This window comes from Amblyomma americanum, chromosome 1, assembly GCF_052857255.1.
Source record: "Amblyomma americanum isolate KBUSLIRL-KWMA chromosome 1, ASM5285725v1, whole genome shotgun sequence".
NCBI lineage: Eukaryota > Metazoa > Arthropoda > Arachnida > Ixodida > Ixodidae > Amblyomma > Amblyomma americanum.
This window is the reverse complement of record NC_135497.1, coordinates 194,690,723-194,717,834: the sequence shown is the minus strand read 5'-3', so window position 1 is coordinate 194,717,834 and position 27,112 is coordinate 194,690,723. Positions and strand designations below refer to the sequence as shown.

General features: G+C 45.6%; 2 protein-coding genes across 3 annotated transcripts in view; one reads left to right on the top strand and one right to left on the bottom strand.

Annotated features, from left to right (window-relative positions):
• LOC144094423 (glutathione hydrolase 1 proenzyme-like) overlaps positions 1 to 17,137 on the top strand; it is a 29,778-nt gene extending 12,641 nt beyond the window's left edge. Inside the window, exons 7-10 of the mRNA XM_077628374.1 lie at positions 275 to 462; positions 9,803 to 10,043; positions 12,881 to 12,994; positions 16,748 to 17,137. Coding sequence (XP_077484500.1) covers positions 275 to 462; positions 9,803 to 10,043; positions 12,881 to 12,994; positions 16,748 to 16,903 — 699 coding nt within the window. The 3' untranslated portion in view covers positions 16,904 to 17,137. The remainder of the gene's footprint in view (positions 1 to 274; positions 463 to 9,802; positions 10,044 to 12,880; positions 12,995 to 16,747) is intronic.
• LOC144114437 (alpha-(1,3)-fucosyltransferase C-like) overlaps positions 1 to 27,112 on the bottom strand; it is a 119,574-nt gene that overhangs the window by 59,623 nt on the left and 32,839 nt on the right. Inside the window, exon 2 of one of the 2 annotated variants that reach the window (XM_077648181.1) lies at positions 26,035 to 26,114. The exons of the other annotated variant lie outside the window; for it this stretch is intronic. The gene's annotated coding sequence lies outside the window, so the exon portion shown is untranslated. The remainder of the gene's footprint in view (positions 1 to 26,034; positions 26,115 to 27,112) is intronic. 2 annotated transcript variants of the gene reach the window in all.

Here is a 27,112-nt window from a genome sequence, read left to right as displayed (position 1 = left end):
ACCAAGATCTCATTGCTTTGTGATGGAAGGTCCAATCACATCTGGCATCTTGCAAGTCATACTGAGCTAGATTGCATGCAATTATGAAGGTACGAACTCAATTTTCAAACAAGGGTGCACACGACGTCAAGCCTCATTGTAGAGCTATTTTTTCCCTCACGGATGAAAAAAAAAGTTCTTGCGAATATGAGTACTCTGCCTACACACGTGAGCAGCTCTTAAATTTTCTTGCTCATAGCCTGACCGTGCCTTCATTTCCCCGTGCTCTCGTCAGGCGTTGCGCAACCTGTCTTCCTCGTCGTTCCTGTCCGAAGTGCGGTCCAAGATAAAGGGCTCACCGTACTCGAGTCACAGCTACTACGGCCTGCGCTACCAGGGCAGAGAGAGCAAGGGCTCGAGCCAGTTCGTCGTGCTCATGCCGAACGGCGACGCGCTTGCTTTGATGAGCACGCTCAACAAGGAGTGAGTAGACTACAAGCACGCAGCGCCTGTTTCAGATTAACTCGCCACTCCTCTTGCGAATATATACACCACCGCTTTCAGTGGCTGGAGAGTTTGATTGCGGCATCGTTCATATTCAATGTATTGACGAGGATGACGTCCACGGCCTTACCATACCCGACAACGCCGACAGGCAACGCATTGCACACAACGCTGGGAGGTTAACTGGAAGAGAATTCCGATTGGCCATATATTGGCCCTGTGGAAGGAAAAGAAGGCTGCGAAGGGAAAAGAGGAAAGGACCAAGTAATGATGAAGGGCGTCTATGAAGGACCTTTTCAAGCGCTTCTCTTTTAAAAATTGAGCACCGGGTCAGGAGAAGGTTGCACCCGTTGCAAAGAACCTGGGGGTCCCCACCGGAGCATGAACACAGCACCTCAAGATTATTAGGCTGATGCGGTACCACTAGGCGTCCGCTGCGCTGGCTACACGCCTCGGAGCGTTTAAGGCCGCTATACGATCGTTTCATTTTTCGCATGCGCACGCGTCCTTGCGACCATGCGCACGGGCGCGTGAGGGCGCGTTGCGGATGAGGTGCTGTACAATCACGTTTGCTGCATGCGACCGAGCGGACGACTCCGGCGTTCTGCTTGGCGCGCTCGTGAGTGCCGCCCGTGCGGCAGCCCAGGCATATGCCGTAGCAAAACACGAAGATATCTTGATGTGCGAATACACACACATTGATAGTGTGGCTCACCACCCGATACATGTTTAGCTGTAAGATTTTTCGTAGCAGGTAAAAACGCGATCGGCTGTGATAGCCATGGATCTCGGCGCGGCCGATTCTGACGTCCGTGAACGAAGTCGCAACAAACTTTGCAACACCGCAGGCGAGGATCTGAAACAGCGTCGCGGGAAACGATTAACGTTTGCGCTATTTCTACGTCAGAAAGTTAAAAAAGGCATCACACCGCGATCATGGCACAACTCGTTCGACCGCTAGTCGGCTAGACTCCGCTGAAGACCACCCATATATGCGGCCTACCATGCAACCGTTCACTACGGTCCAAGATTTTTTCCCCGAGTATTTGAAGAGTGCCCCCATTGAAAGTTACGCTATACCCTAACATGCAATAACGATTTCAGAACGACGGCGTGATTCGTGTTGCGAATTCTCGGACCCAAGGATACGGGACTAGAACAATTAAGCTATAGGTTAGCAGTAAATGTTCTATCGTTTGTAGTTATAACAGGGAAATTCACAAAGCTGAGAACAGGCACTGGTTAAATCATCAGTTACTCAAACTAGTACACTGCAGTCTCTTTACATGTATCATAATTGCCTTTATTATGTAGCTTTTTCATTATTTCATGCACACTTTAGTTGTCATCTATAAACGTTGGTTGCCATTGTCAAGTAAAGAGGACTCCTTGCTGTCTGCCCACTTAACCGTTATTGCAAAAGACGTATTTATTCATCGATATAAAAAGTGTGTGCTGAATTGTGCATGTATTAAATATTCCATATTTTAGCACACTGCTGTCGAATTCGAACCAAAATGCACTACAAAATTATGACATTCCCAGTAATTTGGAATATGTAAAATCCGTTGTGCAGCAGTTGTGCATTTCACAGAAGAGTGACCGTGCAACAGTACTGATTTCTTTCTGTAATGTTATTCGGTCCGTTAGAAAAGCCAAAATAGAAATAACACATTGTGGTGACAAAGGGGCCAAGCCCCCTATCTCACAGTGACAGCAGGCGACAAGTTTTATTTTAGCAGTCACTCCTTAGGTCATATAGCAATGAGAATTGTACAAGCTGGAATGGAGCAGTGTAAACAAGCCTGGAGGAGCGCTCAGAGCCAGTCAATGGTGACACATGCAGAAACAAGCTGGCATGTTGTCTGTAGAACTCAAAAAAATTCTGAAAGTGTCCATGTGAATGAAAACAAAGTGGTTGCTTAGTACTTAGTAAAAGGCCATACATGCCTTTTACCTTCAGTGTAAACATAACATGATGAGAGAGTTGGTAAACTGGCTTACATCTGGACGGCTCCTGGTTGAGGCTGGGAAAGAATACTTCATATATTCAGGGAAACAGAATGCACTGACCATGCATAGTGGTTATCTCAAGCAGAATTTGTAGAAATATGTTTACAAGGTGAAAGCTGTGTTGTTACAAAATACAATGAAATAAACAATAAGCATGGAAGTGTGTGTAGGGTATACATGCGTATATCATCTCATATGCTTTGCAGTAACATTTAAGGATTTTTTCTGGCCAGAAAAGAAATGAGGGATCGTAACAGTGATTCTGGTTCCCAAGACAGCAGATAAAAGTGAGCATTGTCTGCACCACTTGTTATGTATAAAATTTTGGCATGTGCTAGCTGTTGTTATTAGCAACATCTTCTGCAAAGTAAAGCTTATTTCATTGCCGGTTTGGTTTTCAAGCTGCCAAAGTTCCCTTTAGGCATACCTTATGTTAAAATGACTTAGTTAACTTAACTGCTTGAAAATCTTTGCTTAGGCTATGCCTATTTTTCGGCTTCATACAGGAAGTGTATGTGAATTTAAGCAGTCCTAGAAGGGCTGCACGTGTTAAGCAAACAAATGTCTTGCTTTGTGGCCTCCTTTTGAACGCACCAAAATGGTAATCCTCCTCAGGGCCTTATACAAAAACTCGTGTTACTAATTTAAGGAAAACAGCAACTCTATGAATAAATTAATATTGAGTTCAGGTTCGTGCTTTTCCATGTGTTCCACTGCCGTCAATGTAAGAAAATCACATTCACACACAAAATTGGCAGCAGATGTAATCTGACTCCATTGATGACGACAGAACTGTATGTGAAATTTAGCTTTATTATAGAGGAGAAGGAGGCACCCTTTTATAAATACTGTAAATGCTGGCCCCATAACATACCTGGCTGGCCATTTCAGATGAGGATAAAGGATAAAATGACACATGCACTTAAAAGTCACATGCGTAAACATACGAACCTAGCATTTTAACCACATCGCATAATGGAACTCTCAGTGTTGCTTCGCTTGAAACAGGGTAGGATACAAGCACAAAGGAAATGCTGACACATATCAGCTCGTAATGGAGGCGGGTATGGCTGACAGTGAAAACTATTAACATTGGCAAATAGGCCATTCTCAAGCATGCAGACGGTTGTTCTGGAGGGTAGGAATGTTGACATTGATAGTGGGATGCGTACCATATAGCAATCAATGAAGACTATTTAAATGAAGCAGTGAAAGGAAGGTCATTAATGAGTAAAAAATGGAAGGGCCAAGTACGATACCTTTGGGGTTGCCCGAGATTCCAAAAAAGAAAGGCAGGATGAGCAAGAGTTAGCATGGGCGAACTGCTGTTAGCTGGCTAGGATCACTTAAATCCCGCTCAGAGCTGTATGATGCAAGGCAATATTCTATAAACGATTTTATCGCAGGCTTTCTCAAAGAGACTAAGGTGCAAGTGTATGTCACGAAGAACGAAAAGTTGGCTATCATAGGAATGCTTTTCAAAAAGCGCACCGATTTGGAAGGAACAATTTAATGGGTCAGAACAACTTATCAGCGTGAGAGTTCGTACTGTTTTTCACTCTTAGGAGCCCATGCTAGTTCTAGAAATGGTGTAATGATTTGGTGCTCGTGATATTATCATAACTAAGAACTTTACCACATTCTGCTGTATGCAGCAATGCCTCGTTAATATCCACCCTGTAATAATATGATTTGAATTATGGACAGTTTTTCTGGGGATGGAACTTTATCAAAGCATGCATGCCTTAACATGGAAACTTGCTGTTTGCACAAGTGACAGGGTTTAAATGCACAAAGCCAATTGGGACCCGCATATTTTTGTCGTGTAATACGGACTTCAATGCGAACGTATGGACTGTGGTAACCAGATACTATAACATAGTGCAAGGACTGTTAGAAGTGTTTGGCGACAAATAAAGACTGAATAATATGGCTGTTGCACCCTGGAATTGCCCTAATACCACTCGGAGCATAGCGTGCAGTTTTTGTTAAACCTTGAACTGCCAGGCAGGCCGACTCTCTCCGCTTGCAGTTTCTGACTGACAAAGCACTTCTCTTTCTGGTGTCAAAACCATTGGCACTGAAAGGCTCGGCGACTCATTTACTGCCGCACTTTATTAATTAATTAAGCCACTCGCTGACTGTACAACATTTTTGTTATAATCTAACAGATGTTTACTTGCAATACTAATTTAATGTTTTTTTTTTAAACAGAGCACACGGCACGGGCACGAGGAGAACTGAGCACAGGTGCAAAGTAGGGAATCTGCAAATACAATTCAAGCAGTAAGAAAATGGGTTTAAATTTAATGTGGTTTCAGCCTCGACGCGTTGATGGCTGCACCGGCACTGCAGGACTTTCAGGAACGGAACAACGTCGGCATTGCAGGACCAACCACAGCACATTAGCGCAAAGCACATTTTGAGAAATCAAAATAAACCTTGTTAACGTAGTTTTGGCAATGTGCACAAATATGGCTTTGCCACGACCATGCGACAGATGTGAACAGATGCATGTTCCCAGAAACCTATAGCTGAGCGCGGTGGAAGGTGCAAACAAGCATCTACATTCAAGCAAACAAATTTAGAAATGCAGCAAATGCAAAGAAGTTGAAGGAAATCTAGGAGGCATTCTACATTTCTGAAAAATACATTCTCATAGGCCCACTATCACCTTCATCCAGCAGGCAAATAATGTTCATTGCAGACAGACACAGGTAAATGAACGCAGCATATGCATGTGTGCATGTGCATTGATGGCATATGCTTCTAAAGGCTTCGAGAATGTCTCACACAAGCTGGTACAGCTTACTTGGGAAGCTCTAGTTAACAACTGCTCGACACCAATAAAGCCAAGCTGTTGAGCACCTCCGCAACAAAAGTGTAGTGAAAGCAACAATAAATATGAGATCAGGTGCTGATTCAAAGAGTACTGTTTCTATCCCGATTGTCATGGCTCACGGAGCACTTCGAGATCGCTGCATTTTCCCAGTAGGCAGGGCAGCCATGATAATGCACTTAATATTGCAAGTATTTGTCTAAAATCCAACTTCACTCCACGCTGCTAAGCAAAAAATAAATTATAATCACAGCAGTTTACAGAAAAAGGTTTTCTATTTTTAATCACGATTCGCTATCATGGAAAACTCTGTATGTACAGTTCTGATCTGGAACCAAAGTGTTCATATTAACACAGCAGAATTGTATATGGGTTGCTTGATTTGAGAAGCATAAGCACCTGCTGTGGTCTTTTTTTTTGCATCAGATAAACTGAAATGCTCATGAACAACAGCCGCACTACTGGGCCCATATTAGAGGCTTCTGCATTGTGAAACACCGGTGAACGACTTGCGACAATGGTTTTTGTTCGTACATAAGTCTTCGTGATCTGGTCATAACGAAATTACAACCCAAACTTAACACTAATGCTTTGGTTCAGACCATGATCACATGCAGCGAAGATTGGATTCATTCAATTTGTCGTGCAAATTTTATTGCAGATATAGACCCCCATAGACCGGCAGGAATCAGGAAATAAAAAAAGATACTCCAGATGTGAGAGCTGCCATGCACACCGATGTTTTCACACAGATTTCACAGTGCCGCCCACATACCATCGTAATACGGCCACTCATAGTCGCAAATTGCACTTTATGGAGCACAATGCCACAGAATTCCGGCGACGCTGCAGTAGTCCGGACAGAAAATAGCTCAACGGCCGTGCAGCCGAGGTCGTTTCGCATACGCAAAACACAACTTTCAGAATGGTCTCGTCGCACTCACGGCGGTTGTCCAACACAGTACACACGAACTACGATCGATATCGGTGATGGCTACGCCGCAGCGCAACGACTTCTGCTCGCGATCACTGCAACCGCTGCAACGAATGCGACTCGCTGCAGAGCTCGAAGTTCATTTCGTCACGTCGCACTCACGGCAGTTCTCACTCAGTACACACGCGTGAACCCGAACCAGGATCTGCTGTTAAGTTCATTTCAGCATTCGTAAAACGAGGCGTGCGTAGTAAGCTTTTCGAACGTAATTATACTTGCAGGCGATATCACTGGCTGACGCAAAAGCACTCGTTCCGACTGCAATCACTTTCGCTACACGGACGCTTGTCACTGCGCTGTGAAGCTTGCTGTATGCACAGGAAATTCACCCTGGGGAGCTCCTTCCCGCTGCTGTTCGTGAAGATCGTCGCGCGAATAAAAAACAGCACTTGAAGCCATCACAAACGGCTCCAAATAAACACATCGCGACATCGGCACTGTTACGTGTAGCGTAGCCGCTCGGTGAACTCAGTGTAGACGACGACAAAACAACTTGGGGGAAACTGCCGCTTGCCGCAGTTGCACACAGTGAAGCTCGTAGTCGCTGTCAACACTCGTAATAGTCACATGCGGCCAATATTATGTGTTTCTCGGCACAGCTACCACCTACTAAGCCTGGTTTTTCACTCCGCTTCGCGGGCGGCCATCTTGCTGAGGAGGCGCGGCCTGGCACCACTGCGCTGCTACGTCACGGGACAGCAGCCAATAGCGTGATGCGACCATCCGCTCGTGCGGAAAAAAACTTGAAGTTGTGCGCACAGGCGGATGCGTTCATGCGCTCCATTGTTCTGCCCTTGCGCAGCACTTGCGCACTGTCGCAACGACGCGTGCGCATGCGGAAAAAAAGTGACCGTACAGCGGCCTTTACGGCCAAAGAGAAGCCATGTGTGACCACGAACGCGCAGAGGCCGTGCGCATTGAAGCCAAAAGTGGACTTCAGCGTCCCATGGCTGCTGGAAACACACCAAACGGAAACCCCCGTCAGAGTGAATCTTCTGATGGCGAGTTGTCGCACCTTCGTGGCTGTTTGGTCTGTTTACGGGCCTATAGATCCGAGATATCAAGTAATTTGTCACGAACAACCGAGTTTGAGTAGATATTACAAAAGCTGTTTCAGCGAACAGTCAAATTTTCGAAATAGGCTTTTCGGGCTAAAAATCTGGCTTTTGCGGCATAGTACTACCAGCGCTGGCGGAAGCCAAAAAAAAAAAAAAAACCTCGCTACCAATTGGGAACTGCTGTCCCCTTGCGATACTGTTGAGTATTACTTTGGTTTTCTGCATGTTCATTTTAAGACCTACATTTCTGCTCTGCCTGTAACTCATTGTTCATGCTTTGCCTTACTATGTCACTCAGTAGATGAGCTGCAATGTCATCAGCGAATTGCAGATTATTTAGATATTCTCCATTAACTCTTATCCCCAACTGTTCCCAATCCAGGCCTCCGAACACCTCCTGTAAACAGGCGGTGAATAGCATTGGCGAGATTGTGTCTCTCTGCCTGACACCCTTCCTTATTGGAATTTTATTGCTGACTTCATGAAGGACTATCGTGGCTGCGCAGCTGATATAGGCATCTAGTATTTTCACATAACGCTCGTCTACACCCTGAATCCGCATTGCCTGCATGACTGCTGAGGTTTCCACTGAAATAAATGCTCTCTCGTAATCAATGAAGGATATATATATATATATATATATATATATATATATATATATATATATATATATATATATATATATATTGCTTGTAGTTAAGGTTGTTAGCTGGTTAACTAATTTTTAAGAATTAACTGTAACTACTTGAATTAGGCGCATAGTTGCAATTAGAGGTTTGTACCCGGTCGTTAGTAATAGTCATATCAGTTTTTTTAGAATTTCAAAAACGCGAAAAGTTGGCTGCATCGTGCGAAAATACATGCGCTTTCGAAAGCATGCAGGCAAAGCAACCCCTCCAGTGCACGTAACTAGTCGAAAAAGCGAAATTTTGTCGAGGCACAGAGGCGAGGGTAATCGCGTTTTCAAAATTCTAAACACTTGAAACTGATATGGCTATTTCTAACGACTTGCTACAAAACTCTTATGGCAACCAGTTGCCTATCTGTGATAGTTAAAAGGTTAGCTTTCAGAACTTAGTTAACCAGCTTACTGCTCAAGCAATTCAACGGCTTTCCGATGTCCGCCAAGACTGGTAATACTACTCCTGAAAAGTCATATTATTCCCCAACAAGCCTATTTTTGAAAATTTTTGAAAGTCATCCCTGAAGCACCTGGTATTTTGCGTTATGAGACGCTGCATTGTATATTATTTCTGTTTCCAGCTTCCAACAGTAGCAAGCACGTTTAAGTCCGTATACCGCATTTTCCTGTATTTAGGTAGGGATACACGTCTTCGGCTAAAACCCAATATTTCCTAATTGCCACACCCCGAGAGAATATTAGGAAATTTTCTGCCTCAAACTGTGCTTCTGATATGATTTTTTTTGCTTCTCGAAGCCGGAACTAAAATACCGTAAAGAAGGAGCAACCAGGGACCAATTTTATAAAGGACTCCATCATTAACTGTTGATGTTATAACCCTTATTGGCAACTCTCCTGTAATCCTCTTTCAGACTTGGTCAATAAACGAAAGGTCTTTCTGCAGAAGAGTTCGAAGAGCGCCCGGTAAAAGCTAGAACAAAAAATGCAGGCTGGCATCTTGAATGAAATGCTACCCCCACTTGCCTGCTCTCCTGTAAAGCTGTTGTGCGTTCGCAAATTGGCACAGAACACAGAATTTTTTTTTTTGTAGTTAGGTTGCCTACAGAGACCCGAAGGTTTAGGAAGTGCGCAAAAAGGAAACAAATCTGGATCAAAATGAAGGCGGAAAAAGTTCTCGAAAAAAAACAGCACCCTGTGATTTCGTAATAATATTTTTGTTAAAGCCTAGCTTTTATATGTTGTTTTCTCGGAAAGCAAGATCTTTGTACTACAACAAAGCGACTGTTCGTAATTAATACCCTTCATCGCAAAACTAATTAAAACACTACCGCTGAAAAGTTTCAAGAAAAAACTGCCTTCTATGCTGCTGTGTTGTGTTGGGTTTTGCGGCACTAGGCAGCTGAGGATACCAAGTGCCAAGATTTCTATGCTACTGTAACGAAAGAATGACGCCCTATTTTAACCCCGAACTTGGAAAAACGGAAAACAGTAAAATGAAATGAATGGCCCTGATTTCGTGGTATGCTAAAACATTGCTGCGCCAGGTTTTCACCGTGTGCAGCGGCGTGTATGCGTATTTGGGTCGCCAGTAAATGGCAAAGTTAACCGTAATTCGCTAAACGGTATATGCTAAAACCTTTCAGATAATAAATGGCGTGCGCCAGCACGTTTGCACTGTCGCGGCCCTGCTCAAAGTGACGCGCAGCAGAAGCCTCTGCAACCACAAACAACAGGTGGCACAATGAAACCGTTCACGCGGCCGTTTTTTTCAGGTTCGGTGCTCTGGCCATGTCCCAGTCGACGGGCGTATTGTTGAACAACCAGATGGACGACTTCGCGACTCCTGGCACTCGCAATTCGTACGGCATGCTGCCCAGCCCCACCAACTACATCCGTCCCAGAAAGAGGCCCACGTCATCCATGTCACCGCTCATCGTAGCCCACTCCGACGGGAATGCCATGATGGTCGCGTCCGCCAGCGGCGCCTTCAGCATCTGCACTGGCTTGGCCCAGGTGCGATGTTCTTTCCTTGCTGCGCGCGGCAATAAGGAATCATATGCACAGTGCGCCGGTCAAGGCCCATATTTAAGTGCCAGCTAGTGCACCACAGGTGCACTTTACCATTCCGCTTGACTTCTCCAGTCATTCCCCTTCAGCTCTGACTCGGACACTGCAGGCGCCGCCATTGCGGTGGGCGCAGCTACCGTTGTGAGTCGCTACCTCGATCTTGTGGCTGCATCGTTCGGAAATCGAGAGCGCAGCCTCTTCACAATGGGCGCGCCGAGGGAAACTGCTGATGCATATCCATATATGCCTTGCACAGTACGGCATGGTGACCGCGGTTGGGCCGTGTTGCTGATGCGTTCCGCTGAATTCCGCGGATGCGTTCCGCTGCTTTTCAAGCATGCTTACGAACGTATTGATGAAATATGACATAGATGGTATGCTTCGGTAAGCAGTTCCAGTTGCTACTCAAGTGATCAGCCTGATGCCCGCTTATTTCCGGCTCGGAAAATGAGACGTCGGGGTGAATGGCGCATACAGCTTGCGAGTACGGGCGTGATATAATCATCCAAAATTTCAAAGGCATCTTGTTTTTTCTTTCCGCAGTTTACTACCTTCATTTCTTTTTGTTTCCTGAACCACACTAGACAGCACAAAATATTATTCATATTTCCGTTGAGGTTATAGATAAATGTCCACAATAAAACGAACGTCGGTGTCTCGCCGTTATATATGATGAAAAAAAACCATTTGGTTGAGTTGAAAAATGAGCAGTCTTGCTGTAGGCGCTGCGTAATCAGGACGTGGAGGAAACATTTAAAACGTGCCAGAAAATACTGACAAGGATGCAAATATCTGCAGTGCTTGTACTGCCTGCATCTTCGTGTCTCAATCCTTCGCAATGATTTAAGTATGAATATTTACCAACAAACCCAATTCGCTACACTTCTACAAGGACGGCATTCAGAAAAGGTTTGGTTTGGTTGGTTTATGGGGGTTTAACGTCCCAAAGCGACTCAGGCTATGAGAGACGCCGTACTGAAGAGCTCCGGAAATTTCGACCACCTCGGGTTCTTTAACGTGCACTGACATCGCACAGCACACGGGCCTCTAGAATTTTGCCTCCATCGAAATTCGACCGCCGCGGCCAGGATCTAACCCGCGTCTTTCGGGCCAGCAGCCGAGCGCCATAACCACTGAGCCACCGCGGCGGCTTGCATTCAGAAAAGGTAGCACGCAAAGTGACAATCTCGGCGCTGGAATCTGCAGCACTGCAAATACACGTATTTAATAAAGGTATTCAGCGGGGCTGGAACAGAAATTATATATATATATATATATATATATATATATATATATATATATATATATATATATATATATATATATATATATACACACCAGAGTTAACGGAGAACCCGCCAATCTCAAATTACTCTTTTGCTGACGAACTGTCCGGCTGCGAAAATACCTTAGTCAAATGATTGCAGCGCATGATTGAAGACCTAAACATGCAAAGTACAACACTGGGCTTAGAATTATTACGAAATCAATATAGTAATGTTCAACACTCTGGGTTAGGAACACGAGTTTAAGATAGGCTGTGAAGTATTAGTAGTTACCGAATGCATCTATCTAGGCCGCGGTATAGTGACTGCAGACTAACCGTGAAGAAAAAATAGCTAGGAGAATAATAATGGGCTGGTGTGCATTTGGTAGGCCGTCTCAAGTTATGAGCAGCGGCTTACCAGCACCCTTCAAGAGAAAAGCGTGAGGTTGTTGTATCCTGCCAGAGCTCATTTGAGACAAGAACTTGTGTGACGTAAAGCCTTGAAAGGAAAATGAGGACATCACAAAAAGATAATGATAAGGTTTATGGTTTATGGGTGTTTAACGTCTCAAAGCGACTCAGGCAATAATGATAAGGGCTATTTCGAGAGACATGAAGAGAAAAGCGCGGGTTAATACTGCAGCTGTAACCAAGAAGAGGGAATTGTCTTGGGCGGGGCACGTAATGCGAAGAGGTGGTAACTGGGTAGATTCCTTGGGAAGGCAAACATATAGAAGGAAGCGGCGCAGCGTAAGACGTGGGGAGATGCGTTTAGCAAACGTGGGTGGCCATGACTGCCATATGGCAGGTTAATATACAAGACCAATGAAAGGGGCTTTTTTTCGGCGGTGGATGTAACCGTGCTGTTGGTGGTGATAATGCCGATTATGGCTATGCTCCTAGGGTGTTGTGTTAACGTCATTCACCTTTTATCACCTTCACCCTTTCAGCTACATGTTCGTCTGCTATGGGATGCATTTAGGTAACATGCCCGTTATAACAGTCGAGCGTATTTGGTTTGTCGTATATCGGCAAAGTTAAAGACGGATTGCTGCGACAACATGTGTTATTTTAATGGATAGGAAGAACTGTTTTCTCTAATATCCCACCGGTTTTATGCGTTAGGCTCAAGTTCTAAAATTATAAATTCCACAGCACAAGAGACCCCATTGATTACTTCCAGGTGTACCGGCTGATGCACAAATGTTCCTGTGCATCTTGGCTGTGCAAGTTCTTTTATCTATCCATGTTTTTGGCGCCGCCTTTGTCTGAGCTTTTGAGCAAAACGCTCTTTCTTTAATGAGCACGATTTTTGAGCCTCAAGTGACTGCTTGCGAGCAACGAACAGAAACGGGCTTCCGGAACGAATACTGTGGAGTTGCTTTCCCCCTAATAGCACGCTTCTGCCATTATGGCAGCGCCAGCTATAGTAAAAATGGCGAAAATGGCTGATTCACAACTGCTGTGGAACCCAACGCAGAAACGAGTGGACAGTGCTGGTGACTGCTTTGTGCAGGTGGTAATGCGAGCGTTATGGATGAACCACACTATTAAAGAGGCCATTGATGCACCACGGGTGCACCATCAGATGTACCCTTCCGCAGTGCAAGCCGAGAAGTCAGTCGACCATGTAAGTGTTTTGGCAACACGTTCACAAAATCATGCTAACTTAGCGCGGCTTAAAGCTAACTTCTATTACCGTCAGATAAGCGCATTGTTTTACCGACGATTAGCGAATCCTTCAGGCTTACAGTACAATACAACTGAAGAATGTGGCATACGTCGGCTCTGACGTCCCGAACAGGTATGCCGTAGTGGAGGGCTGCGCATTAATTTAGACCCCCTGGAGTTCTTTAACGTAAGCTCAGATCGCACAACACACGGGTGTTTTTACATTTCGCGTCCATCGAAATGCAGCCACTGCGGCCGGGATTCGATCCCACTACAATGGGATCAGCAGCCGAATGCCACAGCCTCTGAACCATTGTGGCCGGTACAACTCAAGGACGAAGAGGTAAATGCCTCCCAAAACCTTTTCAAACCAATGACACGAACCTGTTCTCATGACGTCGCGGTCACGCGTCTTTCGCTCGCTAGCATGGCTTTGCAGGTGGCTAGCAGAAGCACGATTCACCTCGACGTCATGACAATGCGTCGACGGCACAGGTTTGATAATCACCTTTGAGGGGCATCTGCTGCTCTGTTCTTGAGTTGTATGCGACTATAGTAGACTTCATGCAAATGGGTACGCTTAAAAAAAAAGAAGTACTTCTTTTAGGAGACCGAGCTCATGCATGCGAGGACTCACGGAAGGGCGCTGCAGTGTCCCTTCGCACAACTTCCGCGATGGATCGCGATGGATCCATAGTTTGGATGGTTTGGCGATGGATCGCGCCTGTAAACCGTCACGCCTGTAGTAATCGCCCTCTAGTGTACCGTGCAACGCAAGAACCAAATGCGGGCCCTCGGAGCGTCGGATAGTTCCCGTGGCTTCCAACGCGGCTCGAGCTAGTGCAGGCAGCCGTCCATTTGCGGCGAGGTAAGAGAGGTATACCAGTACCAAAATTTAAGCTTCAGTTTGTTTGTTTTTTTCTGCGCATAACTGTGGAATTTTTATTAACAGAACGCAGTGTCGAACTCTCGAACACGTGAGATTCATTCCTCTTTATCCCGATGTTTGATAATGATTAAAGAAGAGCGCCTTGTTGAGGTTTATTCCTGCGAAGGCGTCCGAGCGACTGCGTCCACTGGCCACAGGTAGTGCAATTTCCATCCAGTCGGGCCGCTGCGCTGTTGGCTTTTGTTTTCGGAATCATGCTCATGTGAGAAAGGGCATTGCCATTGCGGTGGAGGGCATAAAAACGTTCCTTTTGCGTTGACAGGCGCAAAGCGGCCCATCCGAGTTACCCGAGCTATGCTCACGTAAATAGACGCACTAAGCCACCCAACCTTAGTCCCAATGAAAAGTCCGCGTATATACGCGCACTGATAGAATTTATTGCGGATCCGGCGGTGCTACACGGCCAGTTTAAATTAATCGCGTTCGAGCCCGATCCGGCTCGACCTAAAGCCATTCTTAAACCGTGGTTAAGGGCTGCTATCCTCGTCGTCAGGATGCAGTGAAGTGCACAAAAAAAAATAAAACGTACTGAAAACGATTCTATAAAATTCATAACATTAAAATAACTTTTAGGTGATCCTCAGTGGATTGTTTAAACCCGTTAGCTGCCAAACGTTCGTTACATCCGACGTTCGCACGCGAAAGTTCGTTATGTCAGAGGTGGCATATTTGGGTTCGGTATATCCAAGATCAGTACACTAAATTTCCTCATATCCAGTTGGAAAACTATGGCTCGTTATGTCCGAGGTAGACTTACAAAATGTCGTTGTTTCGGAAGTGGTATGCTGAGTTCGCATAGGTAGCATACTAAGTTTGTCCGCAGCCCGATGGGTAGGTTACCACTTGCCACTGGCTTCTCACAGACGGCGCTCGCCATTTCGGCTTGCACTGATCCTTTTAATACTAACACGTTATTTACTCAGTGCGGCTCTAATTACGTTAACGCTCAACACTACGCACCTGCTTGAAAAGTAGTGCAAAAAAATGCAGCACTCACGCGCAATGGCCGGCAGTAAGGTGTTTTGCGTGCTTTTGTGTTTAAAACTGCTGTAAGTATTTTATCATCTATTTTTTACATATACCGTAGCTTGACATCATTTTTATAACTACGTGCGCATGGAGTGCTATCTGGTATTTAGAAGGCCAACTCGTTGGATGGGAACGAATGAGAACGTGTAGCTGGTGTAGCAGCGCTGCATACCGAATGCGCGCAGAACTTCAACCGGGATCGGTCTCGATCGGGGTCGGATCGAAGTTGCCACCTGACAGCGGTATTATCTTTTTTTTTTTCCTAGGATGGCATCTCGATGCTCTATCCTGAACGAGACTTCGTAAGCGCAGCATGGTTAAGATAGGAAATCAGATCGATTGTCAACTCTTACTTTCCCAATTACAAAAGAATCGCCTCCAAAGAAACGCATGCTCAGAGCATGCTGCAAGCTGGCATACGGCCTACGGCAAAACAAACATAGCAAATGTGCACATGTGTGCATGACTGTGCAAAAAGAGGAAAAAAGATTACAGCTAACTAGAAAGGTGAAAAGGTAACGAGAACCGTAAGCTCATGACTATATACGGCGGGAACCTAAGCTGTCCTGCATCCTAGGCACGAGAAAGGGAGGTAAAATATCCGCATAATATACTGGGACCCAAGAAATGTGTTAAGTAGGTGCCCTCAAGCAAACAAATGATTAAAATCGCCCGGCCCACACCAACAAAAGGACAAGTATATGGTGAGGCCCTAAACAGAACGAAAAGAAAGTTGCCTCAGTCCGCGCCACTATGTATAGCAGGCTAGCAAAAGACATACTTTAAGTTCAGTGAAGGGAAACAATATTGTCGCCGAAAAGAAGACAGGAAGGGTAGAGGTCTCAAGATAAGAGGAATGGTATGTGTGCACGATGGGAAAGCCTGCTGAGTGTGCGGTACAGGTAGCTAGGCAGCGCGGCTAGTGACAAGCCAGTGCAGGACGTTAAGTGCATGAGAAAGCTGCATCTCAGATGAGCGTTGGGGGTGGGAGAGAGGAAGAGAAGAGAATTCGCTTCTGCTGTGCCATGTCGTTGCTCAGCAGGCAACTATTAATGAGCCGGGCATGCCAAGGAATAGCTGGGAGAACCGTAAACATTCCGCAAGACGCACGGAAGAGGTACCTTACGCGGAATTAAAGTTTAATCCCCCCCTCCCTTCCTCCGCCCTACCTTTCACAGGGGGGAAGAAGTGATCGATGATCTCGCAGTAGTCGAAATGTGGTCGCGACTACAATAAAAAAAAAGACGAATGAGAAGCTTTTTCAAAACCGTCAAAATCCCGCCGATGCTTACAGGTATTAGGGATATCACTGACGCGAAATAAAGGGGGAGCGCATAAAAGATCGAACAGCTTCGGCCTACAAGCAATTTTTAAGCTCAAATATTCAGCCTGCCTCTGCAGCGCTTCGAATAAAGACCATAAAACCATGATTCGTTAAGTACGCTTCGCCTCGTTGCGCTTTGCTCCAAAAATAGCGTCACTGGCCTTCAGTAAGACGAGGACAAAACGCTAAACACGTTAGCTAGTGCCGCACAGGTGCATGTTTTGTCAAAAAAGCACACTGACTACGCGTTTACGCATTCTGTTTTCAAAACTGACAGTTCCCCCGTTAGAGTGGCACGCGACATTCAGGTGAAGCAGGATTAACATTCAGGGTCATGCTCCGCGTTCTCTTAGGGGTGTAGCCCCCTACAAAGAAACTGCATCTCGCCTACGCTTGCGTCTGCCGTGCAGGACATCCTCCACGGACTGCTAGCTCGTGGGCACAAGGTTGAATACTTCGAATGGTACGGCCAAGCCATCGCCATCTTACGGAGACCCAACGACACTCATATTTACGGCGCGTACGATTCTCGCGCTCTACTCGCCGGCGGCATGGACGGCGACTGATCATTTGTGGGGAACTACGCAACTCTTCTTTGGCCGCATCCAGTCCGCATCTCGCACTTCGCCCTAACTTATGTGCCGCAAGTGTGGACGCCCGGATCATTCATGCAACTGATTCGTTGTTTTGGTTTACACGTAAGACCACTGAATTACTGTACCCTCTGCGCATATGCGCCTTAAGGACTTTCCCTGTTGAAAAATAAACCTATACGAGACTTCTACTGTTACGACTGCGGTAAAAGCCACAGCGAAGGCAATGGACAACCTGCGCCAGTTGAAGGGAGAAAACCTGTACTAGAATAGGATTAACCTTACATAGCGGGCTCGAAAAGAAAATGGGCTGTTGAATGGGCAGTGCCAAAAAGAGCCGTCATGCGATGCAGGTCGACAATCTATACCTTAAGGGCCATGTACGGCGGGGAGCAGGGCACGGTGACGTATGCGCGCAAAAGCTTCCAGGTTGCACCTCATCGCGAATGCCCGGGTTCTGACTTAATGTAACGCTAAGTGCAGACCGCTAGATAGGAGCCAATCAACGCTTTTGTTCTTGTCCAGATGGCGAATGCCACGAACTCGCATTGGAGGTCAGCCAAGGATCGAGAAAAGTGTGCTGTGGCGATGCTGAGGAGCTTTATTGATGTAGCTCCATGCTTCTTGGACTCAGTGTTCCACATGTAATTCTAACCACAGACCAATTAAACTGCCGGAAGCCGTATTACATCTTGTTCTATCATGCTGTGATCAATTTTCTTTCGTACTAACAACTAAAGAAGCTTACCCGTCAACTTATTCGGCGCAGTGTTGACCACATCCAGAGTGCAAAAAAGTGTACGGTGAGTCGCCGCAGGTAAAGAATATTTACGCAGCTTGTTAGTTCACAAAATGTTTTTTTATGAAATCTCAATTGCTGGTGTTCTTTTCAATATATGCTGGGTATAGGTTATGAAGTATATCGAAGTTTATGAAGCCATTCATTTTATGATAGTTCCTCGTTTCAACACATATCAGTAATGCACAGCATGCTCCAAAGTTTGCCTTTTATTTATCTTTATTTTATTTCCACTTTACATCTGACGTGTAATTGATATCCTGGACACCTCAAGTGTCCTTTTTCTCAAGCTGGACTCTTCAGCTATCTTTTCTTGCGGTAGGTATGGGCAATTCCTTTACAGTTCCCGGTAGGCAGAACCGTCACAGCAATCCCACCGCTGCCGCCATTTGTGACCCAGCGCGACAACCCAACAATAACATGTCAACCTAGTTTTTAGAGTAAACTTCTACTGTCGTTTTTGGCGGCCGGCTAGCTCATTTAACCTGAGTTATTCTTTTAATGGCGATATTAATTTCTTCTACAAGCACAGCTCTAAGTAGTACCATTTGGAAGTTAATTACTCGTAAATAAATAGCTCAGGATATCAAAAACACTGATATAGACTTTAGAAGACTTTTGACCACACAGAACTGCTACATTAAATGACCAGGAGAGCCACTATTTGATTCGTCGAAAAGAAAATTTTCCAGAAAATACTGAATATTGTATTCTGAAATAAAAAGCGAAAAAGACCGCCGAATTTTCAAAAGTAAAAACGGAATAGCCCAACCCTTAATAATAGCATGCATTCCGACTTCTTACAGTAGAGAGTTCTTATTTTTGTTTGGCTTCGACTTTTCCCTGTATGTGCGGCTTCTTTTTTTTTATGTACAATCTTTGTCAAAAGTATACAAACCATGGGGTCTGCTTCCGAGCCCTGCAGCCCGGCTACTCTCGCTGACTCAGGGACCCTAATCTTATACGAAGGCAGGAGGAACTTAAGTCCTCAACACATCCAAGCCTGGAACTGTCAAATATACTAAAGGGCACCGCTACACGGCTTGAAAGCAAACCTCTTGGTTGTATATTTTTGACAAAGACTTCGCCTCTAAGACGTGCAGTCGTGGACAGAATAACAGACATTTAGGATACTGCGGGCGTATTAACGTAGACGTACACCCGTTTACCGTATACGCCAGACGCCAGCTGCGAGAGTTCGGTAAATCGGTATAAGTCTATGCTAATACGTCTCCGGTATTCTAAAGGCCTCAAATACGGACTACGCTTCCGCGTTCAAACTCTTCTTTCGCGTTGCGTAACGGAAATATGTTTGCTGCATTTATGTGCAAAGGCGAAAATAAATATTGCAAATGCATCAAACGTCCATTACTTTTCGATAGGCAGCTCTTCAGAAGACTGACCGCCGAGGCGTGGTCCATATTCTTCTGTCCGTGACTATGTTGTGATGTTCAATTCGACGATGTTCAATTTGAGTAGTCAAGTTCCTTGCCAGTCTAGCATTACAGCCACAAATTCTGAATATACAATGATGGTTTGAGCTAGGCTGTGTGTTCTTTGTTTACATGTTTCATGTATCATGCCGATAGGGGCGTGCGAGTACTCAAAATATTCAAATGCCGAATCAAATATTCGTTTATTAGATTCACTGAACGAATCAAATAGTGCATGTACAAAATTAGTCGCAACAAATTGAATGCGTTGTCAAGTTTTCAATAGTTTTCGAATAAATGGCACCAAGATCAATTAGGGCACGCCGCAGTTTTCTTTGACGATTATTTCAAAAACGGGGCCTACTCAGAAGCCGCACAGCATGCGACCGGGATCTGTCTGTGCGGGGAAAGAGGGCTCAACGCCGAGACGCGGTCTCTTTAGGTGGCGGCGTTCCTGATGCTCGTGCATATGGCCTACAACATTGCGCAACGGGACAGGGTTCAGCCAGGTATAGCAAACCCTGCCTTCATGCTCGATATCTGAGGCCATGGCTCCAACTCTCGTCACTCTCATCAATTGAGATTTTTCGCTAGCTTGTTCGCTTTTGTGATCTGTAGCAAAATGTAGTTTTCCTGTGTATTATACTGACTTCGTGTGCGTGTACACTTGTAAAGATGAGTCTTGCTTCTTAAGACAGGTACAGCTGCATACCCACGACTCATAACGCCGCTAGCGCTTCGCTGTTTCGCATCAATATTCGCTTTGAACGAATATATCGCATAAGTTGCGAATAATAGCACATATATTCGATTCTTATTCAATTAGAATTTTAACTTACATAACTTACATATGTATCTGTTTTCACCCTGTAACGGCCTACGGCTGACAGTATCAATAAAAAATAAATAAACTACACTATTCTTACTCGACTCGGTTTCAAAAAAAGCACTATTCGCACAACCACAATCATCCTGCATTCATGTGATGCGTTTTGCTGACCTACCTATGGAGTACGAACCTGCTTTCAGTGCTAGCCACGTGAGCTCGCAGCCTTCAGCCGCGACCCCAGAGACTAGTGAACTTCTTAATGAAGGCAGCTACATAGTTGATAGCAAGTAATTTCATCAAGTGTCCGCCACGATTTATTCGCGCTTGTTCTCCACAGCGTGGGTGTCAGCTCACGAGTAGGTATGTAAAATGACCGATGTGGACCACTCCGCACAGCAGACCCAAAGCCTGAAATGCGGAAGCAAAATGATCGTAACCAGTTCAGTTCAAGAGCGAAAAAAATTCTATCATGCATTCTGGCATGCTGGTGACATTTGAGTTTGATTAAACTACATAAACGATGCGACTTTTACGGAAAACGCGGAGCATTTGGCAATTAGTGCTCGAGTGAAGCTCAACAATCTAACGAGAAAAGCTTGCGGCTGTCCTCCACAAAGCCGACGTTGTCGGACACGCTTTTGGCGTTTGTTCTCAATAGAAAACAAAAACAAAAAGGTATTCTCGAAGGCCATGGTATACAGCTTTAAAAAAATAACTGACGTGACGAACGCGCACGCACGTCGATCGCAAGGAAACCCAATAGAACAAGCAGTGTGCATGAATTACCCGTTGTGAGTGCTTGTCGCCGAAATAGTCTGATGTTGGTGAACTGCTCCCTCTCAGCAAATACAACTACTATCACTTTGTACGACACTTCCCGGCAGTTTTCACCGACACCTTTTATTCTGGTGCATTTTTCTTCGGGTAGTGCATTTTCCATGAGATCTCTTATGTCGGGTTATGCTGGGTTTAGTGGCGTCCTCATCCTAGTATAAAAAAAAAGGGGGGGGGGGGGGCGGGGGTCGAGATACTGTATTCGATTTCTGACCTTTTCTAGCTTGTAACAGCTCCGTTTGCCAGTAGTGAGAGTAGTCTATGACTAGAACATGTATGGATATGGGCAGAATTCAAGCTGTCCTCATTGTTCCTTCTCTTCTTTCATGTCTTGAGATTTCCCAGCCTTTAGAGCATAGGGAGCGCTGCACAAAGTGCATGGGACTTGTCTAAGCCTTGCGGTGTACTAGGGATGCTTAGAGAGGTAAATCAAATGGAAGCTGCAGAAACAAAGCGCGCAGCTTAGGTGAACGAAATTTCAGGGGCAGTTTGCACTAACATGGGATTACGTCGAGGTTTCAAAGAGTGCAGTCGGTACAAGTTGTTTGGAGCAAAAATAAAAATAAATACTGATACGTTAAGATGTACTTCGCAAGCCTTTGCTGCTTATTAAGAGCGCCTCTCCTTGACGAGGCTCAACTTACCGCCTGTAGGGTTGGCCGGCTGTATCCGGGAACAACAAACGCTAGCATGCTGCCAAGAGTGAAGGAGATCATCGCTGTGAACTGGTACATCAGGTACTGCTGCAAGCAGAAGTTTATGCGAGGGAGTTCAGCGGGACAAAGATTACCGTGCCATAAAGCCCCTTAAGCTCTGCATTCTACGTCAACCGAGAACCGGGTATAGCATAGAATCGCTCGAATTCAAATTCCTCGAGAGCACCGATTCTTCTGCTACATAGCGTATGTTGAAATTATTTCGAACTAAATACGCCGACAAACAAAAACACGATTTCTTGTTGGCATAAGTACACAAACAAAGCATAATTGTAATCTTTCAGCTACTTGAAGGGGCACTCCGTGCAATCTTTGTTCTGAGCGAAATTCGATTCCATGACTATTTGCGGCTGTGTTGACGTTGGCCAGCAAAACATATTTACTCCCGAGAAAATTGGAGTTATAAATGAAAAAGTTCTTCCAATTAATCGATTAAAACTGGTGACTTTAATGATCACGCAGACCTCATTAAGGACTCCGTGACAACTGCCTTGAAATGGATGCCAGTTCGTTCTAGCCTCAAAGATCGGCAACATAACACCTGACGCCATTTCAGTTTCCTATTGAAAACCGCATGTGGCGGCGCACACAATCTTTCGGTTTTATTTTCTTTTTTTCTCGACGCACTATTCAGAAACATTTTTTTAAGTCATCTGGTGAGCTGAATCATTTTTGTAATTGTTAGAGAAATAGCACGGGAATATTGACTACGTCAGGTAAACCGTGAGTAATGGGCGGCCTTTTTTTTTTTTGTCCTCGCTAGATACTCTGACGACTCCGAGTAGAGCCAGCTGAAGAAAAAGGTTCTGGCGCAAATGTGGGCACGCACTCCGTAAAGAAATCTCGGAAAGTTTTCTGTGCAGAGCGTGCGTACGACGCATCTTTGCACCAGTCTTTTCCTTAACATGCATCGGCTGGCTAAACCATCTTCCCGAACAGACAGTTCTAAATCGTGCGTGCGATGCACGTTGTTGTGCCGCCTCGTGCGCGCCCAGCTGTCATGCCAGCCTGTCTGTGCAAAGACCTTCGCTTTTATGAGGGTTTAACAACCCAAAGCGACTCAGGCTATTAAGGATGCCGTAGTGGAGGACTCCAATTAATTTCGGCCACCTAGGGTTCTTTAACGTGCACTGACATCGCACAGTACGCGGGCCTCTAGAACTTCGCCTCCATCGAAATTCAACCGCCGCGGCCGGGATCGAACCCGCGTCCTTCGGGTCAGCAGTCGAGCACCATTACCACCGAGTCACCGCTGCGGCTCTGCGCAAATACCTCCATGTAGCCTTCTCGCTACTTGTGTGCTGTCACATACGATATCGCTCTTTCCCTCTCATGTTGTTCGCGATGGTCTCTCAGGACTCTATCTAGTCACTCATGAAGACAACAGTACCTTCTTGGGTCCCGTGAGGGCTATGGCAATAAAAAAAATCTACAATTGCTGTGTTTTTCAAAATGCTACTAAGACCACGAAATCCTCAAACATGAAAACTGGTACGGTCACTTTGTAGCCCCTCCGAGGGAAACATTCAACTATTCAGGTCCTGTTTCTATCGTAAGCCTGCAGTAGTAAAGAGTTTTTTCAAGGCAATGTATCTGACCACACACGCACGCTACAGCCTTTAGTTCTAGACTAGGGTTGAATATAATGCCTTCAGGGGGTTTAGCCTTTATCTTTATAGATTTACTTTTTTTAATCAGAAAACATCTGAGAGCGACTCCAGTGGTAGGAACACGAGTGAAATTAAAACCTTCCAAAAAAAAAAAGATTAATGTCAGCAGCATGTTTCCGTCATTACTAGCATTGATGCCATATCCCGCCACTGATTGTGACGTCAGAAAAACTACTGCTTCTTTTATTGTGCCCTGAGTAGCGGATGTACTCCATGGCAATGAATTCCAGTTTCGGAAACCTGAATTTTTAACTCAAGATCGAAAAAGAGAAAGAAAAAAGAATGCCCGTCGAACGACCTTGACATGTAAAGTGCAAGGGTCCTTACTCGTGAACAAACAAGAAAATAAGAACGCATTTTGAACAGTAAGTGCCTTTCGTATTTGATTTAAACAGTGAATAAAAGTAAAAGGGAATCACAGTTTAAAAGTAAAAGGGAATCACAGTTTCTCGTTCCTTCATATACTTTCCTACTCCTTTAATGCTGAAATTCACGATATCACAGAGCGGAAAAAACTCAGTTGTACATGCAATAAGGTATTAGTGTTTAAGCAGGACAAATTTCTCTTCGTCATTGCAGGGCTTCCATCAACAAAAATTTTTATCGCTTATAACCTTTTGCCAAAAAAAGTAACTTAAGCAATGACGTAGTGCATATGCTCGTCTGGCTTCTCATTCAAACGCAAAGCGGCACCCAGCTACAGTTCAAACGTCGGTTTCAGCTTCCTTTTCAACGAGTTCACTGAACTTTCTAAAACTCTCAAACTAGAAGATGTTATCATTCAACCTCAAGGATCAATAAACAGCAACTATGACAAGCCATGGCTCATGGAATTTCAAAAGAATAAGTCCGCCTACAACACTTTTTTGGGGTTTACGATGTCTAGCGAACATAGGAGCGATGAAAAATACATGCATTGCCATAAACGTACACATCAGAATTTCCGTGATTTCGTTTCACGTGGAATGTTATTTATAATATAGAAATATTCGACATCCCGCGAGATATACGGGTTGTCCAACTCAAAGGCAGGCCCGAAAAGTGTCTGATCAAAGCAGGAAGACTGGCCGAAGTGAAACAAATTAGCTTGATCTATGTGTTGGGGGAAATGAGGGAAATCACAACGTGTACGCTGAAACACTGGATTCCCAATGCGTCTAACACGAGTGAACTCGACGGTCCATATTCCAGAAGGTGGCACCCAGAACAGCTTTCGCCTTTGTAGTAAGTGCTGACGCATTAACACAATGTCCCCTCCAGTTTGTACAGAAAATTAGACGAGGAAAATCGGGGATACCGTCGAGTAGGACATACAGTAGCATTACCGTTAAGTGACAAAAATATTAGTGCTCCCGATCTGTCCCCCCCCCCCCCCTACAAATGTTTCTTTTATGATGCATTTTGGAGCGCATAAGAAGTAAATTGGTTGTGGCCAACATCACTTCCTCTACTGCGTACAATCCCCAGCTTAAAAACTTCGCACTGGCGAAGAAGACGCGGTTTGCTGGCCACAAGCACGAATAACTCTCAGAAGTGGAAAGGGATGTCCCCCATGTTGAAGAAGGGGCAAAAACGATGATTCCATGCAGCGTCAGCAAGGCGGTGGTGGGAGACTCGGGCATCTTACATAAAAAACGCTGGGCAAAAGGTCCGCTGTGTTGCTGGAGAACCATGACGAGAACACAACGTTCAGATCGTTGAGGCCGTAAGAGAGGCCCGTGGCGAGTAGAAACTTTTGAGGAAAATTTAGTTTTCGCCTTGCGAACATGCCGAAGAAGACGAAGATAGCCAATACCTGCAGCAACGAAAGGATAAAAGTGTGAGTCGTAGCACGAAGGTTTACCGTCGTGTACCCGCCTTTTCAGAGATGACATGTAAGCACATTCTCCGATGCGTCGTATAAGCAATGGCACACACATCCCCTAGTGCTCTCGCAGGTTCTGCTAGTGGGGCCCAATGCTTTTATGCTAGGGTGGAACTTTACAGAACCACATACCGCTAATACGAGTAGTATTAGAAAAAGGGAGGGGGAAGTAAATTCGCTTGAACAACAGTCAAGCTGTTTCATACAGATTTAGTTTCATGTGTTCCAGGATTAGTCACAGGATAGTAGCTTGGTATGGGATATTTACCTTGTACCTTCTGCCTTTTTCAACGCACTTTAGGTTGCTTAGTGCGCACTGTTAGAGTCCACAATCATGTGGTCAAAGAGGCGGAAACTACAACCCCGTATGTAGTAGTGATGTCTACATGCAGCTGCCATACCCTGAAGATATCGCACTCACCCCTTACTGTTAGCGACTGTTAATTTTGCTTCCGAGGTCTGACTAGATTGGACCATCTTGTGTTGAGATTTCCAACGGAAATAGGAGCGATGGCTGCGTGCATATCAGTGCGGCGTGTTATGTTTGTCGCAGAACATTCAGCTTCTGCACAAAAATTTCCGACCCACTGTAATCGCACAGGCTGCGGCAGTGGAATTGTAAATTGTGGGGTTTAACGTCCCGAAGCGACACAAAGGCTACGAGGGACGTCAAAAATGAGGGCTCCGGTTTAATTTACGCTACCTAGTGTTCTTTAACATGCACTGGGATCGCAGAGCACACGGGCACATTCCGCTTCCATCTAAATTCGGCAGCCATGGCCCGGGATTTGATCCGGCGACTCTGGGATTGGGAGCAGAACCCCAAAGGCGGGTGACAAAAACTAACATTGTGATAGAGTGCTCCTCACTTGGCCATCCGTGCGAGAGAGAGCAGTACAATAGCCCAGCTACGCACCCATGTCGCCGACATGCAAGATGCGGTTCGTGACGGTACTCACCAATTCTGTGCAGGCCAAAATACCATTTAGGCTTGTAATGTAATTTTCCCCGGACCCCAGCGAAATCGCGAACATAGCATCTGAAAAGCAGAGAAAGGTGGTATGTACCTGAACTGGAGCCCCTGCTGCCAGCGGCAAGAAGCGGGCACTTTTTGGTGTGCATGCACTGGTTAAAGAGAAAAGCACTAACAATAATCATCCATGGCTTCATAGGCTGCTGTTAGCGAGTACTATAGGACGTCGGTGCAACCGCAGACCTCACTGCGATTAAGCTCAGCAGAGTACACAATCAGCGCATATCGCAGAGCTGAGGAGGACCGCGGCACATTGAAGGTAACGGGTATACGTTGCTGCGTATCGGCGATGGCTGTGTTGCTAGTGGTAATAATGATGATACTCTTCTAACCATGGCGCTTCCTATGATAAAGGGGCTGTTCGAATTTTCATCTGAAGGGAAAAAGAAGATCAAAACAACATTCAGAATAACCACGAAGAAGAAGACGAAGACCTAGTGGGTGGATACGTGTCTGCTTCTAGCTTTGTGTTTTCGCTTTTCGCTGTCTTCTCGCGTGTGGCGTGGGTCGGACAGTGCCCTCCGTGAGACCGAATGCTGACGACGCCCCTGCGGAGAAATTCCCGGCACGGTGGGCGCATTCTCAAGTGAGAAAACCCAACCGGAACCCTCAGTGGCAAGCTAGACTTAGCTCGGCGCTGCCGAGCGAGGCCGCGCTACGCGTCTGCATGGATTATGCGTTGTCGACGACAGCTACGCGGATGCCCGCTGTGTTGCCACCTGACGCAGCCTCCACGTCCACGCAATCGTCAGCGCCTCTGGGCCTCCAGCCTGCGACGTCTTCCGATGCTACGACTCTGGCCTGTGACATGGACTGCTCCACCGCCTCCGTGCCCGTGACACTCCCTCAAGAAACTGTGCCCGTCGCGCCAGTTCAGTATTCCCACCAAGGGCCGTCACCAACGTCTGAGCGCCTGCCACCTCCACAGATGCCTCCCGTGAGTCAAGGCTCTCTTCCGCCTGCTGCGAACTCGTTCCGCGTTGTCATCAAGCCTACATTGCGCT